Below are 17,559 nucleotides of genomic sequence, written 5' to 3' on the forward strand. Positions count from 1 at the left end.
TTGTTCCTGTGAAATTACTTAAATTTATATCCATTCACCACATTACTTTTCTGTGCACTGGATCATGAGTACACAATAGTGTTCTATGTAAAACAAGCCATTTGGGTTAATGATGTTTTAAAAATCATTTGGAACTTTTAATATATATATATATATAAAAAAAATATTTGGGTATAGGTACCTCCCTGGTTGAAGGCAGGGACAGGGACATTACAGGGCAGATGACTGCTCTTCCAGAAGAGGCACTGGATTAGTCCCATAACCTTATTTTAGTGTGTGCTTTAACTCTGCCATTATGTGACAGGAAACCAAGGAGATCCAGGGATTCCTGGGACAACAGGCCCCAAGGGAAGCCAAGGGACGGACGGCATTCCTGGACCGCCTGGACAGAAGGGTGACATAGGTAAGACAGTCTATGTGTTGCTAGTATTTGAAATGATGTTAGCGTAATGGTGAAAAATACTTCAGCTGCACAAAATCATAGTTTGATCGAATCTCATATGATGTCCACATGTCTATGCTATCTTATTATCTTCTCACCAGGTACAACAATAGCTGAACCAGGCCCACATGGTAGAAAAGGTGACAGAGGTCAGTTCTATTTCTGTAAAAGCTCCTTCTCTTAATAGGGGAATAGTATTCTGCTACAAAAGGATTTAATTATTGGAATGCTGCAGGAGAAAGCCATTCCTATACATAGACTTCTTGACTGATTTTCAGGTGCATAATTTACAAATGTTAGTTTTCATAATTTGATCATGGTTTACTCAGATGGAGTGTTAGTTACAAGCAAAGTCAGTTATGATGTTTTATAGATGGACAGACTTTCAGCTTGTCCTTTTCTCTTTTCCCCAGGTCCCAAAGGGGATATAGGTCCAGGTGGCTACCCAGGGGTGCCAGGTCCTTGCGGAGTGCCAGGAGACAGTGGACCATCTGGACCTAGGGGAGAGCCCGGAGATCGAGGGATGCCTGGCTTTCCAGGGATTTGTATTGAAGGACCCAAAGGAGACAGGGGGCCTCCTGGGCCTTGTGGAGAGAGAGGTAAGGAGGAAGGGGCTCATGTACTGTGCAGCATTGAAGATAATCCCTTTACTTTAGTTAGTACAGGACCATGAAGCACAACCTGGCGTTCCTCACAAAAGTCAAGGTTAATGTGTTGTTTGAGGTGAACTCCCTGACCTCTCCTGCTTGCAGGTCCCAAAGGTGTCCGTGGGCTTCCAGGCTCCATCACAAATGATGTCAAAGGAGACAAAGGAGACAAGGGATACCCCGGAGCTCCTGGCCTGATGGGAGAGAGCGGAGACGTGGGGAGGCCAGGGTTTCCTGTGAGTCACATTTTTGCTAGTACTGCTGGTATTAGACACCTCAATCAAAACGTATCATGAAAACGAATGAGAGAACCATTGTAAAGGGACATGCAAATGCTTAAAAAAAAAAAACGGAAATATTCCGACCTACGTTTCTTGCTGTGCAGTGATTGATTCAGAGCTTTACTGGACTGTGCTTCATTGATCGCTGATTATGCTTAAGGTACCAAATCATTGCTTCTCACAGGGTACTGACGGCATCCCGGGAGATCGAGGTCCTAAAGGTGATCATGGATATCCTGGGCCAGTTGGACCAGATGGTACTCAGCCAAGTCTCCTTCATCGTATTTCAAATACAGTGGGCTTTCCTTTTTAAAGCATGTGGGGCAACAGAAGAAATGTAAATGTGACAACTATTCATCTTATTGTTTTAGGACAGAGTGGTGATGTTTCATGTGGTATCAAGGGTCTTAGAGGAATAAGTGGTTTCCCTGGACCACAAGGTGAGTAACAGTTTTACACCCCTCTGAAGCAGTGCCATCTGGTAGTATAGATGGATCATGTAAGAACAGTATCAAAGGATGTTTTTTTACTTAATTGTAAGGCTTCAGATTAACTTTTAAACCAGGTTGTCAAATAAGCTTAATTACTCAAGCGTTCTTATGTGTAATTACAGGTGACCCTGGATTGCCTGCTTTTTGTTGTCCTGTATCGGAGAAAGGTGACCCGGGTAGGCCTGGGAATCCAGGATATCCCGGCCCGACTGGCTATCAAGGGGAACCTGGCGGACCGGGCCCCAGAGGTATGAAAGAAGAATACTTCTCAGAATGTGCGCTGTAGGACAACAGAACGATACAACACTTTATAACAGGGTCCTTCAACCCCATCCATCAGGCCACTCCTCATTTAATCTGCACTTCATTTCATTGCAGATCAGGAGCTCACAGATCCTCCTATAATTAAGTGTCCTGTGACATGTTAGTGCTTAAAAGGTATACAGCACATTTGTAAAGTACATTATAATGGAGGCAAGTGGAGAAACCCTGTAGAACATCTCAGCCACTGAAGATCTGCCAGCTCTGACATGCTTCTCAAAGACAACATTTTATTTCATGTGATAGATGTTGATGTCCCAATAATAGACAGATCCTGCTTTGTGATTCTGATAGGATGAACAGTATCGTTCACAGTCCTGATCCAGAAAACATTTTACACCATGCATTCCTGTTGCTTCATGTGCCTTTACTCACGGTTGTATCAACTGATAGGAACCCCAGGGCCCAAGGGATTACCTGGGCAAAGTGGAGCTCCGGGATTCCCAGGACAGAATGGTCCAAAAGGAGATTCAGGTCGTCCTGGACAAAGAGGTTTGGCCTATATACCTTCACTATTATTATTATTATTATTATTAATTTATTTATTTATTGGAAGACTTACAAAACATAAGAGCAATACAAAGTGCACCTTTCTGATATACTATTCGATCTTTTCAGTCATATTATCAAAATACGAGTTAAGCCATTTTCTATTTCTTCCTGCCAGGACAACCAGGTTTTCCAGGCCCCCCAGGTCCACAAGGGCGTGAGGGTCCTTCAAACTGCCGTGCTGCCATTCGGAGTTTCATCTTCACTCGTCACAGTCAGAGGCGTGATACTCCCCAGTGCCCTGAGGGGAGCCGGCGGCTCTACAAAGGCTACTCTCTCCTCTTTGTGAACGGAAATGAAAGGGCACATGGCCAAGACCTAGGTACCTGTCCACGATATTTGCAACTCGGGGGTTACTCTTGTTTTTTCTGCCTCATTGTTCTCCCTTCCTTCACTTCCTCTTTTATTTTTAGCCATGCGTGGAATTAATTTTCTTATCGTTGACGGCCCGTATCCCGTGAGAGCTGTTGCGTTGACGTTGATGTCGAAATTGGCTTTATCTCAAGGATGCAAAGTGACAGAACATGTTGGCATAACCACAGTAGTTGTATGAATGGCATTTTCAAATGTAGAAAGTCCTCTTCTAGTGATAGAGAACTGTTGTGACATCACAGGGACATCTTTTCACAATATAAATATAGGTGAACAAGGCAGGGGTGCCTTTTGGGTGGCCCTCTTTCATTAAAGTACATTTATTTCTGTTATTTTGGTGTTATTTTGTGATCAGTGAAGTTGAGCGTAAGTGTTGTGTCTCACAGGTACCCTTGGAAGCTGCCTGCAGAGGTTTTCCACAATGCCATTTTTATTTTGCAATCCCAATGACACATGTAATTATGCTTCAAGGAATGACTACTCTTACTGGCTTTCTACTGATGAGCCAATGCCAGAAAACATGGCTCTGATCTCAGGACCGTCTCTAGAAAGATTTGTAAGCAGGTAAGTCTTAAAATGAACCAAGCTAGCTGTGGCAGTGCTGTTGTTGGAATGGTTAACATTTTGTTAATTGTGTGCCTTGTGTGTTTGACATCACTGCAGTCACGTCACTGCAAATACAATTTAAAAAGTGATTAAAATAGTTCTTCTAAGATGTTTGTTTTCTGTTTGTTTTGTCTGTTTTTTTAATAATTTTACCATGTCATCTCTTTTATAGGTGTGTAGTGTGTGAAACCAAAGCCAATTCAATAGCAGTTCACAGCCAAACAAGGGATATCCCAAACTGTCCAGCAGGCTGGGATTCCATGTGGGCAGGATTCTCATTTATCATGGTAAGAACTTCGAATCACAGACCTGTAATGGTCGTCATACTGACTTTTGGGATAAATACGTCTCAATAGACTGCGTTGAATGTTGAAACACCCATCCTGTTTCTGGCCTTGGCTCTCACAGCACACGGCGGCCGGGGCAGAGGGCTCGGGACAGGCCCTGGCGTCTCCGGGATCCTGTCTGGAGGAATTCCGCTTCATTCCCTTCATCGAGTGTCACGGCCGGGGGACCTGCAATTACTACACTGACTCCTACAGCTACTGGCTAGCAACACTCAATCCCTCCACAATGTTTAGGTAATCCGGCGTCCTCTGACGTACACAAGCACTCTTCATTGAACTCGATGTTATTTCGAGAGCTGGACACATCATTCTCTCGTTTATAGTTGTGTACACTGAAAGCGCCTGGTGCCTGGCGTTCGACGGAAGTTTGTTTTCTTTCCATCGTGCCCACTGAGGGATTATCCAATCATAAATCGCACTGAATTAACTTGTGGTTAATGATTACCCATTAGGCTAAGCAATGTATTCCAACAGCATGCACTTATCAATAATTCTGAAAGGTACTTCAGCTTCCTAACGTAATGAAATGTTTCCACAGGAAGCCGGAACCCCAGACACTAAAGTCAAATTACCATCACAACATCATCAGTCGTTGCCGAGTCTGCATGAAGCAATAATGTGAAGTGCTGTCCACAGTGATACAATGGAATTTTAATGGTGCTCTTAAATGTTGAACTGACTCTGAGACTTTCAGCAACAAAGGAGAGTGGACATTGATTAACTCCGTGAAGAAAGGCAGAAATCTCCTATGTGCTTCATATACGTATGTGTATATGCATATGTGTTTGTGTATATATCTATATGCACATATTTGCACACATACACGTATATATATTTTCTCCTGAAAGGATACAAGTAGTTGTATCAGTTATAATGCAACCAGAGGTACTAGTACAAAATGTGTGTTGCTGTCTCAGCATTTTATAAACTTGTGTATTTAAGTATTTTACACAGGCATTTATGTGAAGAAAAGTACTTTAGTTCTTAAAATTATGTATCTGATGAAAACAGCATCAAACTGCTTATTTTCCTGTGCTACATGCACAAACGTAAAAGTTTTCTCAACAGGGAAATACCTGTGTTGTTTTGTTCTTGAAATAATCAGATGTCTTATGTATTATTCAAAGATGTAAAGAGTTTATTACATTTCAGATTGATATGGACATTGTTGCACTTGATTTTTAAATATAATACTGGCTTACTAATAATATTGTTTACTTGCACTGTCAATCCTTATGGCATCGGCTGTATGCAGAACTAATGTGAGACAGTATTAACGTGCAATTTATTGTCTGGGATCTGATAACTCTGCTAAATAACTCATTTTAATTTTCACAGGGCTTCCCACTGCCTGTAGATGTCTGACAACTGCATGTACTGCACTACACAACACTACACAAGGATTTACACTACAAAAGTTTATTTATGTATCAGTAACATGTTATCAGTGTGATTACTGTTTATTAAATATGCTAATTTTGTACTGAACTGTTGTAATCCCACCATCATGCTCTTGTAAGGATGGGTACGAGAAAACACTTTGAATCAAAGTGCACTATATAATCATTAAATTCATATAGACATGTTAAGAAATAGTTATCACACATTCATATTTTAAATCAAATCTCCTGTCACATATTCAAGACATCCAATGAGACAATAACATAGTTCAATGCAGATTCATTTGAGAAACAAAAGCTGATGTCTGAGATCGTTTCATTGTGGCATTCAGAGAGTGTATCCTCATTAATGATAATGAAATGTGGACATACCATTAAAATACTGTTTATTCCAGAAAGTCCTAAGAGCTACAGTGTATCGACCCAGATCATTATATCCAGTCCAATGCAACTCTTTCAATAAGCATGGCTGAAATCCACACGGTGGCAGCAAAGCTCTATGTGCTTAATACATCTTGAACACACATGTAGACAACTTGCAATTTTAAATAAGGTTCCTGTGCAACATAAAAAACAACCAGACTCATTGCATTGGTATCGGGATTATAATCCCTGTAGTTACAAACCAATATGTGTGTTGATCCTCATTTTCCCCAGCTGGCTTCCACCGCTGTGATGTGACTCAAATGTGTGCTGCCCCCTTGGGACTCAATGCTGACGATGGCATGGGTTGGATTAGAGACCAACTCCTCCAGCCTATACTCTCCGTCTCAGGGCTTTCACTCACTGGATAAGCCATGTGGAAGCCCCATATTGAAATACATTTTAAAGCATCTTAACAAAATATTCCTCACCTCTGTTATATGCACAATGACTTCCACAACCTCTAGAATCACACACCATCTACACCAGGAGCTAGCTTTTGTTCCAGGCCAGCTCTCAGTTACGTAAAGGATTTGATTAGTTGGTTAATGGAGTGAATTAAATACTTCTCTGGAGGCTGCAAATGATGTAACAGGTAGCCTTTGTTTTGAGCAAAAGGATCCTATAAAGCACAAACTGTAACCTTGAAATAATGTGATAAACACATCAAATAACTATATTAATTAAATAATTGAGAGCTGGAGTTAGACCAAGACACAGAAGACACCACATCTCTTGAAGAACTGGGTTTGAATGCTGTTTCTCTTCAAGAGAGAAAGACAAATAGTCTTTTTCTCATTAAATAGTCACAGGTCCCACTTATTACAGTCACTGGTTCATCCTAAATCACACCCAATCCTACTATGTTGTCATCTAATAGTATAAAGAATGCATTTCCTGTAATTTGATATGTTTGGATAAATAAACTCTTCCCAAACTGAAAATTGACATGATTCACTAGTGTATGTCTCTTACGTCCTTGTAATCTTGATCTGCCCTCAAGTCTCAACTATTCATCAATATCTCCTTAACTGACCCACCTTACAATTACGTTTTCTAAGGAGTGCGGGTGGAAAAAGGGAAATAATGCAGAGAACAAATAATGTGCTTATTTTTCTGTATTTTAACAGGCAGACATAATTTTGTGAAAGTGGTGCTTTAAAACATAGACAGCCTGGTGCCTGCAGGGAATAAAATGACAATATCAAAAGTTCTGGAAGGATTGAATTAAGGCAAAAAATATTAAAACACTCCTTATAGCTAACTACACTTTTATGTTTCCAGCAATTCTTTTCTCCTGTTTATTGGCAAAGTTGGGAAACTATTTTAATGTACGTTTTGTTGCTTGTAAAGTGAGTTTGTAATTAGAGAATTCCTTTCTTTCTAACGTGTGTCTAAGTGTATACAGTATGTGTGATGGAGATCTACACTTTCCATTTCAAACATTATAGAAAAGTGGATATTAAATAAATGTGAAGAATAGGAACAGAGAGCAAATACAAATTAATAAAATTAAGAACAAATATGTACAAAGAAATGTCAAGAAGAAAACACATTAAGATATACTAAAAGCGTACATCTGAAACCTCTGACCTTCACTGTACATTATGTTCTGATTTGTCTTTTTTCAGCAAATATGTTCACAATGGCTACACCACTTTGGTATGTTTGATCTAGATTAGCAGCAAGGACTAAAGCTAGATAACCTATCTGTATTATTGTGAGCTTTCTTTTCTGTACAAAGTTACTTTAAACTTCTTTTGTGAGTAAATTACTAAACAAAGAGACAACATAAGTCATTAGGATATGTAATGCCGATATCACTTAGAACACACTGGGAGGAAAACATTTAAAAGGGACCTTTCCAGACCCCTCGGTACTCTGAGAAGGAACTCAAGACTCGACCTGTTCCAGTCATTCCTCTTTAAGCCGAGATGCTGTCCTGTCGTGCTCAATGTGCTTTGGCCCTCTTTGGCCTGGTCTTTGCTTTCTGCAGCGTCGATGCTGTGACTCAGTCAGACCTTCGGCTCAGGAAGTTTCTTCAGAGGGCAAGAGCTGCTGGCATAGCCCCCCAGGTAAGAGGTTATGTTGTAACTGTTGCAGATTTACTATTTGATACTGCATTCAGAGCCAGATGCTATACTTCACACCTCATATTCTTACTGGAACAGCTGACTGACAGAAGGCCTGTCTTTGTGTTTGAGTCCTTGGGCCTTTAACTCCCCTTTTAGAGGATTTAAGGGGTTTCTTTTTACTAATTTCTCTTGAAAGAGAACCAAGCAATTGCCTTAGAAATTGTGTATGGACTACTCATGCATCAGTAAATGTTGAAAATTGGGCAAAGCCTTATGAAATGAAGCCTTCTGTGCCGATTCAACATTATTAATAACATTAGTTGTAACTATGAGAAGATGAGCCTTCATAGGAGCCTGCTTATACCAAACACAATTTTCCTTTCCATGAAGGAAGCTGGGAGATTGCATAGCTCATTTCCCAGCTTCGTCCTGTGCAGTGAAACAAAAGTGACTCTGCTTTAATTCTGCCATGTATCAGGTGATCACTTGAGTCTTTGTTACAGGATGCTGCTAGGTATGCTATGGAGGAATTCGTATCCGAGCTCGCCCAGCCAGACAATGAAGTCCTGGAGAATGAGATATCCACAGGGGACGAGAAGGACAAAGTGCGTCTGGAGCTGGAGAGATCCACCGGAGGGAACGAGCTTCCTCCCAGGGAACGCAAGGCAGGCTGCTTCTTCTGGAAAACCATTAGCACATGCTGATCTTCAATGATACTCAACAACACCACCTTCTCGGCTCCGAACACAATCACCCGTAGAGGAATATCATAAATCCTCATTGTGTACCCTAAAACAAATATGAATAAATAAACTGAGTTTCATTTGATTAAACAGAAGATTGTTTACCTGTTCTTTTTCGCATGTAAGGCAATCCATCTTTATTAGGTTTTTCTGTGCAATTCCCCTTTAAATGTGTGTTTCATTTATCAATAATGTATCCTTCAGTACTACTACTACATGAGAGTGTGTTTAGTAATCTGGATTCATCATTTAAAAAAAGGGGATATTACATTTCTAAATGTAAATTTGTAAATCTAAATATCTAATTTTTTCCAAAAATATTACTTATAATCTAGTGAAACATATATGCATGGAAATAATTATTAGAGGGGTACAAAACTAAAACAAATATTTTTAACTTTTTTTAATTAATTATGCTTGCCAGATATACGGTGAGATTATACAAACTTTAGTATGTCCACCTGCCAAAATTAACTGTAACCTTCACTTTAGGAAAAAATATATATTTGTAATGTATTGTTCTTTAGATTCATTCTAAGCTTTCAAAACTAAACATGCATATATACATACATATTATATAATAATTATAATAATAATAATAATAATAATAATAATAATAATAATAATTAATATTATATATATATATATATATATATATATATATATATATATAATGAGCTTATTTTGAGAAATGAAGCAGAAGGTTTTAAAACAATATCTCCACCCAGCAGCTAAGGGAATGTTGTCATTCACAGTTATATCACAGCTCAAGAAGGGACTGATGGCTGTAATAAATAGCAAATTAAATAAAGTTCCTAAGGCCGCTGATTCAAATCTCATGTTGCTTATGAGGAAACTAGCCAAACTACATGACTGCAGTACTTCAGCGGAGGTGGACGTTGCTGTGACGCATTTGCTACAGTCAGAAATGTAAAATGATTGTAATCACGTAATTTTATCATATTTTAAATTGCTGCTGTTAGTCATATGGAAGATCAGAATGCGTAACATTTGCATCATGCTTATTTCAGTAGAGTAGACACACCAGTTGAATGTGCTCATGCCAAGGAACATGAAACATATCAGTACAGGCACATTTTTCAATGAATAATGTGCTCTTTTTAAATATTTAATCATTCATTATTTGACCCAAATAATACAAATTAGCAATTTTTTTTACAATTTGAGAAGCGTATCTATATGCAACCATCAAACTTAAATTAAGCTGAATGTTACCAATTTTAAAGTGAACTCTGAGTAAGGGCAATTACTGTAGAAATTGTTACATGCATTCAGTTTATCTATATAAAAGGGATTTCTGATTAAATTAATCAAAATATATGGTGGTGTTGTTTATTGAAAATTGAACAGAAAATAAGTGATGCAGTTTCTTTTACTCGCATCCCCGGTGAAATCAACACCAAACCTGCCTCCTGCCAAGTTTCAAGCAAGGAAGCTCAGAAGAACTGCATGACTGAGTGAAGGACACAACAGTGAACAGTGAAATTCCCCAGAGTCAACCTCCCTCCACAGCTGATATAATGACAGTATACATGCACTGCATCAGCACCTTACATCAACTACAGGGCTAATCCTCTCCTTAGACAACAGGCCACCATAGAGGGACAACCATCCCCTTAAGCAAGGTGGCTGAGGTGATAAGATGCTGCTTTTGAAAGTCATCATCAACGAGGGAAGGATAAACAAAGCAGAAACTCTCTCCTGCACTGTATCACATACCTTCCTCAAACAGCGAGAACCACCGAGATCAGCCGTAACATTGAATCAATGTACTAGTTCACCTTAAGATGTCCTTACTTTTGATTGACTTGGCCACGCAAAGTTAACTGATGTTTTCTGTGGTATAGATTGACCTGATATTAAATTGATCAGGTATAATTTATTAAACAATGAAAGGCAATGAGATAATATACAGTAGCATCTGTGTTGCCCACTGTGGTCCATGCCTGACACTAAACTAAGCCTAACACAAGGGTATGAGAGGTTGTTGGTAAATTGCTGATCCATCACTGTCTCTTTCACTTTCTGATGGTTCTCCTGGACATCTGTGTGTTTTAACCCATTTGCAGACAGGGTTTCCACAATTGCAAATTGTCCATTCTGTGGGATTCGCACAGCCAGGCATTTAATAAATGGTTGTACTGCAATGGTTGCAATGATTGGCTTGTCTTCAACTGCAATATCATCCTGCCATATAGAGGACTATCCATGCAAATTGTTGATAAAATTACACGTAGAAAACTAAAAAATCTATACATCTAAAAATAATTGTTTAATTAAATACATGAATCAATCAATAAATAAATACATGTTGAAATAAATCAACATTTATTTATTAATTTATGTATTAGTGTATTAATTTAACATGTATTTGTTTATTCATTTCAACATTTATTTATTCTTTCATGTATTTCCCATTTGCCGCTTTGCTATTTACATGTGACAAACCTCCTCTGTCACTCACAGCTAGTGGGTGGGATCAAGTACACTATTGGTTAATCCAATGCACTCTGTGTAGCGGATTCGATTGAGTTTGACTGGAAAATGTGATTTTTGAAAAAAATGGCCAACATGTTTTTGTTGTTGTTTATTCCACTAGAGCCTCTTCAGTTATTTAATTATTGAATCATCTACAGAAACAATTCAAATGTCTGAATTTAACTATTATCCGAAGAGACCTATTAACACAGTTCTACAATTAAGAGTTTCAAACTGATGAAGGGGAGTGGTCAGCTAAAAATAGCAAACAGCAACTTAACCATTTATTTTCGACCTGATAATACCATAAGTAATGTATTTAAGGATTGCTTAAACTGAGAAGAAACAGAAATAACCACAAATATTATTATAAAGAAACAGACATCCGAATTTGACAATTATGTTTAATTGTTCAGTTTTTTTGTTTGGGACAGCTGTATTTTTTGTAATTAAATTTATAAAATTACCTAATGAAATTGACTGTAATGAAAGGGTTACATTGCGTACAGAACGGTAATGACGTTTCTGTAGTTGGTCCGGTTCTGTTCAAAATAAATCGCGTAGTTAACCCTAATGCTTGTGTCTCTGTGTGCTCCGCTCATAATATAAAACACAACATTGACATTTGTTAATCTGAATTTCTTTCAATAAATATTGAAATATAATATTATTCATGGTAATGAAGCCCATGATACGCCATTGGCGCAGGAAATAAAGTGCTGACAGTGATCTAGCAAGCCGGCATCGATTGTGTTCCCTGGAGCAGGGGGCGGGGCCATCTTTCTACAGCCAATAGCGTACTTGATCCCACCCACTAGTTGTGATTGACAGATTGATTTATTTTCAATTTTGGAATACTGTCCTCCATTGGGTCAACAGTGAAATATCCTCAGTCTTGGAGAGTTCACATGTGCGTCTTTATAAACAGAGTGTTGAACGTGGAAGGTGCATTGTCTGAAACTAAAATACAATGAATCACGACGGTTAAGCATACTGTAACTCTATTTCTTTGACAATGTAGTTTTTGTTTTGCATTACTGCATATTTCCAAGTTCGTCTATTCAAAAAGAAATACAAAGAAACAGAACAAAATAAGAATTGAAATACATTATTAAAAAGATGATGACATGCATGAATGTATATTTAAGGCAACCATAGTCAGATATTAAAATATACTGTACTCAGAATATTTCCAGCCCAATATTACAATATATTTATTTTCTGCACAGGCTTTGTCAATTTGAATTATCCATAGGATAGTTTAGCAAATACAATTAAGTCTAAATTAAAAATGTTGGCCAAGTTGGGAAACAGTATTTTAATGTATAAGTTTTGGTGCTTGTAAAGTGAATGTGCAATTCGAGATTTCCCTTCTTTCGGACATTTATCTACAATGTGCGTAATGGAGATCTACACTGTCCATTGGAAACATTGTAGAGAAATGGATATGCAATTAATGTGAAGAATAGGAACGTAAATACAAAGTTATAAAAATCAGAACAAACATGTAAAACAAAGATAAGATTCACTAAAAGCTTACATCTGAAACCTCTGACCTTCACTGTCCTTTGTGTTCTGATTGGTCCTTTTTCAACAAATATCGTTTACAGCGGGTGCATCACTTTGTTGTGTTTGTTCTAGATTAGCAGAAAGGACTAAACCTAGAGAAGCTAATTGTTTTATTGTGAGCTAAGTAAAAAAAAAAACTTTAAACTCATTTTGTGAGTAAATTACTAAACAAAGAGACAACATAGGTCACTAGGACATATAATGCCGATATCACTTAGGACACACTGGGAGGAGCCACTGCTGCAACGGGCCTTGAAACCATTTCTGCCTGATGTGTAGCAGCGGGTTTAAAAGGGACCTTTCCAGACCCCTCGGTACTCTGAGAAGGAACTCAAGACTCGACCTGTTCCAGTCATTCCTCTTTAAGCCGAGATGCTGTCCTGTCGTGTTCAATGTGCTTTGGCCCTCTTTGGCCTGGTCTTTGCTTTCTGCAGCGTCGACGCTGTGACTCAGTCAGACCTTCGGCTCAGGAAGTTTCTTCAGAGGGCAAGAGCTGCTGGCATAGCCCCCCAGGTAAGAGGTTATGTTGTTAATGTTGTCATTGTTGGAAATGTACTATTAGATACTGTATTCAGAGCCAGATGCTTCACACCTCACATACTTACATAGTCTTTGTGTTTGAGTTCTTGGGCCTTTTGCTCAACTGTTAGAGGACTAAAGAGGGTTCTTTATACTAATTTCTCTTGAAAGAGAAACCAGCAATTGTGTAAAGTGTACTACTGCTTTAGTCCATGTTGAAAATTGGGCAAAGCCTTATGAAATTAAGCCTTCGGTGCTAATTCAACATTACTATAATATTAGTTTTAATTATGAGAAGATGGTTGTCTGCTCTACATAGGCGCCTGCTTATGCCAAACACATTTTGTTTTCTAGCATCGTTCTGATAATCTCCTCACTCTTCCACAGATTATGGTATCTTTCAAAGGCTCTGAAATCTGATCATTTCCGTAAATGTGCATATTTTACAAGCATGAAGGAAGCTGGGAGATTGCATAGCTCATTTCCCAGCGTCGTCCTGTGCAGTGAAACAAAAGTGACTCTGCTTTAATTCTGCCACGTATCAGGTGATCACTTGAGTCTTTGTTACAGGATGCTGCTAGGTATGCTATGGAGGAATTCGTATCCGAGCTCGCCCAGCCAGACAATGAAGTCCTGGAGAATGAGATATCCACAGGGGACGAGAAGGACAAAGTGCGTCTGGAGCTGGAGAGATCCACCGGAGGGAACGAGCTTCCTCCCAGGGAACGCAAGGAAGGCTGCAAAAATTACTACTGGAAAACCATTACTGCATGCTGATCATCACTGATACTCGCCAACACCACCTCCTTGGTTCTGAAGTCACACGTAGGAATATCATAAATCCTCATTGTGTACCCTAAAAAAATGATTAATTAAAAACTGATTTTCAATTGATTAAACAGAAGATTGTCAACCTGTTATTTTTAAGGCAAACCATCTTTATTGGGGTTTTCTGTTCATTTATGTTATCAATTATGTATCCTTCAGTACTACTAGAAGAAGAATATAAACCAAGTGAAAAGCTATTAGTTATAGCATGTGTTCTAGCTTAAAAAAATCTGACAATTTTTCAGGACACTATGTATAGTTTTGGGGAACTGTCATATTTTTGTCATATTCCAGGTCACATTTTTTTCTGATAATCTAAAGAAACATATATGCATGGAAATCATTATTACAGGGGTACAAAACTAAAACAGATATATGACAAATAGTTTTTAACAAAAGATTATTTGAACTTTTTAGTATGTCTACCAGTCAAAATTAAATATAACCAACACTTGAGGGATTTTATTTTTATTTTTATGTATTGTTCTTGAGATTTTCCCCAGCATTTAAAATTAATCATGTTTAAACTGTATGTATATACATACATATTGTCATAGATATTGTATATACAATGCACTAATGGTGAGAAATGAAGCAGAGCATTTTAAAACAATATCTCCACCCAGCAGCTAAGGGAATGTTGCTTTGATTCTGTGAGAAATTTAAAGTGAATTTTATTGTCATTCACGGTTATATCACAGCTCAAGAAGGGACTGATGGCTGTAATAAATAGCAAATTAAATAAAGTTCCTAAGGCCGCTGATTCAAATCTCATGTTGCTTATGAGGAAACTAGCCAAACTGCAAACCTTTGCAGAAACTACATGACTGCAGTACTTCAGCGGAGGTGGATGTTGCTGTGACACATTTGCTACAGTCAGAAATGTAAAATGATTGTAATCACGTAATTTTATCATATTTTAAATTGCTGCTGTTAGTCATATGGAAGATCAGAATGCGTAACATTTGCATCATGCTTATTTCAGTAGAGTAGACACACCAGTTGAATGTGCTCATGCCAAGGAACATGAAACATATCAGTACAGGCACATTTTTCAATGAATAATGTGCTCTTTTTAAATATTTAATCATTCATTATTTGACCCAAATAATACAAATTAGCAATTTTTTTTACAATTTGAGAAGCGTATCTATATGCAACCATCAAACTTAAATTAAGCTGAATGTTACCAATTTTAAAGTGAACTCTGAGTAAGGGCAATTACTGTAGAAATTGTTACATGCATTCAGTTTATCTATATAAAAGGGATTTCTGATTAAATTAATCAAAATATATGGTGGTGTTGTTTATTGATAATTGAACAGAAAATAAGTGATGCAGTTTCTTTTACTCGCATCCCCGGTGAAATCAACACCAAACCTGCCTCCTGCCAAGTTTCAAGCAAGGAAGCTCAGAAGAACTGCATGACTGAGTGAAGGACACAACAGTGAACAGTGAAATTCCCCAGAGTCAACCTCCCTCCACAGCTGATATAATGACAGTATACATGCACTGCATCAGCACCTTACATCAACTACAGGGCTAATCCTCTCCTTAGACAACAGGCCACCATAGAGGGACAACCATCCCCTTAAGCAAGGTGGCTGAGGTGATAAGATGCTGCTTTTGAAAGTCTTCATCAACGAGGGAAGGATAAACAAAGCAGAAACTCTCTCCTGCACTGTATCACATACCTTCCTCAAACAGCGAGAACCACCGAGATCAGCCGTAACATTGAATCAATGTACTAGTTCACCTTAAGATGTCCTTAATGTCCTTACCTCTGGGATGTGCAGAGTTAATGGACATTGTCTTTGGTGTGGATTGACTCACTATTAAATTTGAAAATATATAATGTATTAAACAATGAAAGGCAATGAGATCACAAATGGTAGCATCTGTGTTGCCCACTGTGCTCCATGCCTGACCCTAAGCCTATCACGAGTTGAGTGGTTGCTGGTAAATTGCTGATCCCTCACTCAGACCTCCAGACTAACATTTTGAACTGGTGGCACTGGTGCCACTATCTTTTTTAGTTGGTGGCACTAGCACCTGATTTGGTTGCAACCAAATTACTGGGACAAGGCACCCCAGATTGGAAACAACGCAACCAGACAACTATTCTTTAGCGCCTGTATATACACTCACCTAAAGGATTATTAGGAACACCATACTAATACTGTGTTTGACCCCCTTTCGCCTTCAGAACTGCCTTAATTCTACGTGGCATTGATTCAACAAGGTGCTGAAAGCATTCTTTAGAAATGTTGGCCCATATTGATAGGATAGCATCTTGCAGTTGATGGAGATTTGTGGGATGCACATCCAGGGCACGAAGCTCCCGTTCCACCACATCCCAAAGATGCTCTATTGGGTTGAGATCTGGTGACTGTGGGGGCCAGTTTAGTACAGTGAACTCATTGTCATGTTCAAGAAACCAATTTGAAATGATTGGACCTTTGTGACATGGTGCATTATCCTGCTGGAAGTAGCCATCAGAGGATGGGTACATGGTCGTCATAAAGGGATGGACATGGTCAGAAACAATGCTCAGTTAGGCCGTGGCATTTAAACGATGCCCAATTGGCACTAAGGGGCCTAAAGTGTGCCAAGAAAACATCCCCCACACCATTACACCACCACCACCAGCCTGCACAGTGGTAACAAGGCATGATGGATCCATGTTCTCATTCTGTTTACGCCAAATTCTGACTCTACCATCTGAATGACTCAACAGAAATCGAGACTCATCAGACCAGGCAACATTTTCCAGTCTTCAACTGTCCAATTTTGGCGAGCTTGTGCAAATTGTAGCCTCTTTTTCCTATTTGTAGTGGAGATGAGTGGTACCCGGTGGGGTCTTCTGCTGTTGTAGCCCATCCGCCTCAAGGTTGTACGTGTTGTGGCTTCACAAATGCTTTGCTGCATACCTCGGTTGTAACGAGTGCTTATTTCAGTCAAAGTTGCTCTTCTATCAGCTTGAATCAGTCGGCCCATTCTCCTCTGACCTCTAGCATCAACAAGGCATTTTCGCCCACAGGACTGCCGCATACTGGATGTTTTTCCCTTTTCACACCATTCTTTGTAAACCCTAGAAATGGTTGTGCGTGAAAATCCCAGTAACTGAGCAGATTGTGAAATACTCAGACCGGCCCGTCTGGCACCAACAACCATGCCACGCTCAAAATTGCTTAAATCACCTTTCTTTCCCATTCAGACATTCAGTTTGGAGTTCAGGAGATTGTCTTGACCAGGACCACACCCCTAAATGCATTGAAGCAACTGCCATGTGATTGGTTGGTTAGATAATTGCATTAATGAGAAATTGAACAGGTGTTCCTAATAATCCTTTAGGTGAGTGTATATATATATATATATATATATATGTTCTATGGCTCTATGATAAGTTAATGCATGAGTTAAGTTAGCTCATGTGGAGAATATATG

At 38.8% G+C, this 17,559-nt stretch overlaps 3 protein-coding genes across 4 annotated transcripts in view; all 3 read left to right on the plus strand.

Annotated features, from left to right (window-relative positions):
* col4a3 (collagen, type IV, alpha 3) overlaps positions 1-6,827 on the plus strand; it is a 41,814-nt gene extending 34,987 nt beyond the window's left edge. Inside the window, exons 40-52 of one of the 2 annotated variants that reach the window (XM_066709705.1) lie at positions 305-403; positions 544-591; positions 856-1,041; positions 1,195-1,325; positions 1,555-1,627; positions 1,742-1,810; positions 1,984-2,109; positions 2,576-2,674; positions 2,850-3,053; positions 3,490-3,667; positions 3,882-3,996; positions 4,118-4,290; positions 4,595-6,827. In XM_066709705.1, the coding sequence (XP_066565802.1) occupies positions 305-403; positions 544-591; positions 856-1,041; positions 1,195-1,325; positions 1,555-1,627; positions 1,742-1,810; positions 1,984-2,109; positions 2,576-2,674; positions 2,850-3,053; positions 3,490-3,667; positions 3,882-3,996; positions 4,118-4,290; positions 4,595-4,673 (1,580 nt within the window). In that variant the 3' untranslated portion in view covers positions 4,674-6,827. The remainder of the gene's footprint in view (positions 1-304; positions 404-543; positions 592-855; positions 1,042-1,194; positions 1,326-1,554; positions 1,628-1,741; positions 1,811-1,983; positions 2,110-2,575; positions 2,675-2,849; positions 3,054-3,489; positions 3,668-3,881; positions 3,997-4,117; positions 4,291-4,594) is intronic. The other variant, XM_066709706.1, reaches the window with a different exon arrangement.
* A 924-nt stretch (positions 6,828-7,751) lies between these two features.
* On the plus strand, positions 7,752-8,786 carry LOC136753542 (somatostatin-1-like). The gene is made up of 2 exons (XM_066709751.1): positions 7,752-7,954; positions 8,458-8,786. Exons 1-2 carry the CDS (start codon positions 7,814-7,816, stop codon positions 8,656-8,658), a joined length of 342 nt encoding a protein of 113 aa, XP_066565848.1. The 5' UTR covers positions 7,752-7,813; the 3' UTR covers positions 8,659-8,786.
* Positions 8,787-13,029: 4,243 nt separating this feature from the next.
* On the plus strand, positions 13,030-14,377 carry LOC136753539 (somatostatin-1-like). Its single transcript, XM_066709749.1, has 2 exons — positions 13,030-13,278; positions 13,855-14,377. The coding sequence occupies exons 1-2, from the start codon at positions 13,138-13,140 to the stop codon at positions 14,059-14,061; spliced, it is 348 nt and encodes a 115-aa protein (XP_066565846.1). The 5' UTR covers positions 13,030-13,137; the 3' UTR covers positions 14,062-14,377.
* Positions 14,378-17,559: the final 3,182 nt, after the last annotated feature.

This window comes from Amia ocellicauda, chromosome 7 (assembly GCF_036373705.1).
Source record: "Amia ocellicauda isolate fAmiCal2 chromosome 7, fAmiCal2.hap1, whole genome shotgun sequence".
NCBI classification, from domain to species: Eukaryota; Metazoa; Chordata; class Actinopteri; order Amiiformes; family Amiidae; genus Amia; species Amia ocellicauda.

Excerpts from the sequence above, each read along its gene's own strand:
- LOC136753539 (XM_066709749.1), top strand. The coding sequence starts at position 13,138 with ATGCTGTCCTGTCGTGTTCAATGTGCTTTGGCCCTCTTTGGCCTGGTC. Across the intron at positions 13,279-13,854 it reads CTGCTGGCATAGCCCCCCAG|GATGCTGCTAGGTATGCTAT; the intron begins GTAAGAGGTTAT and ends TCTTTGTTACAG.
- LOC136753542 (XM_066709751.1), top strand. The coding sequence starts at position 7,814 with ATGCTGTCCTGTCGTGCTCAATGTGCTTTGGCCCTCTTTGGCCTGGTC. Across the intron at positions 7,955-8,457 it reads CTGCTGGCATAGCCCCCCAG|GATGCTGCTAGGTATGCTAT; the intron begins GTAAGAGGTTAT and ends TCTTTGTTACAG.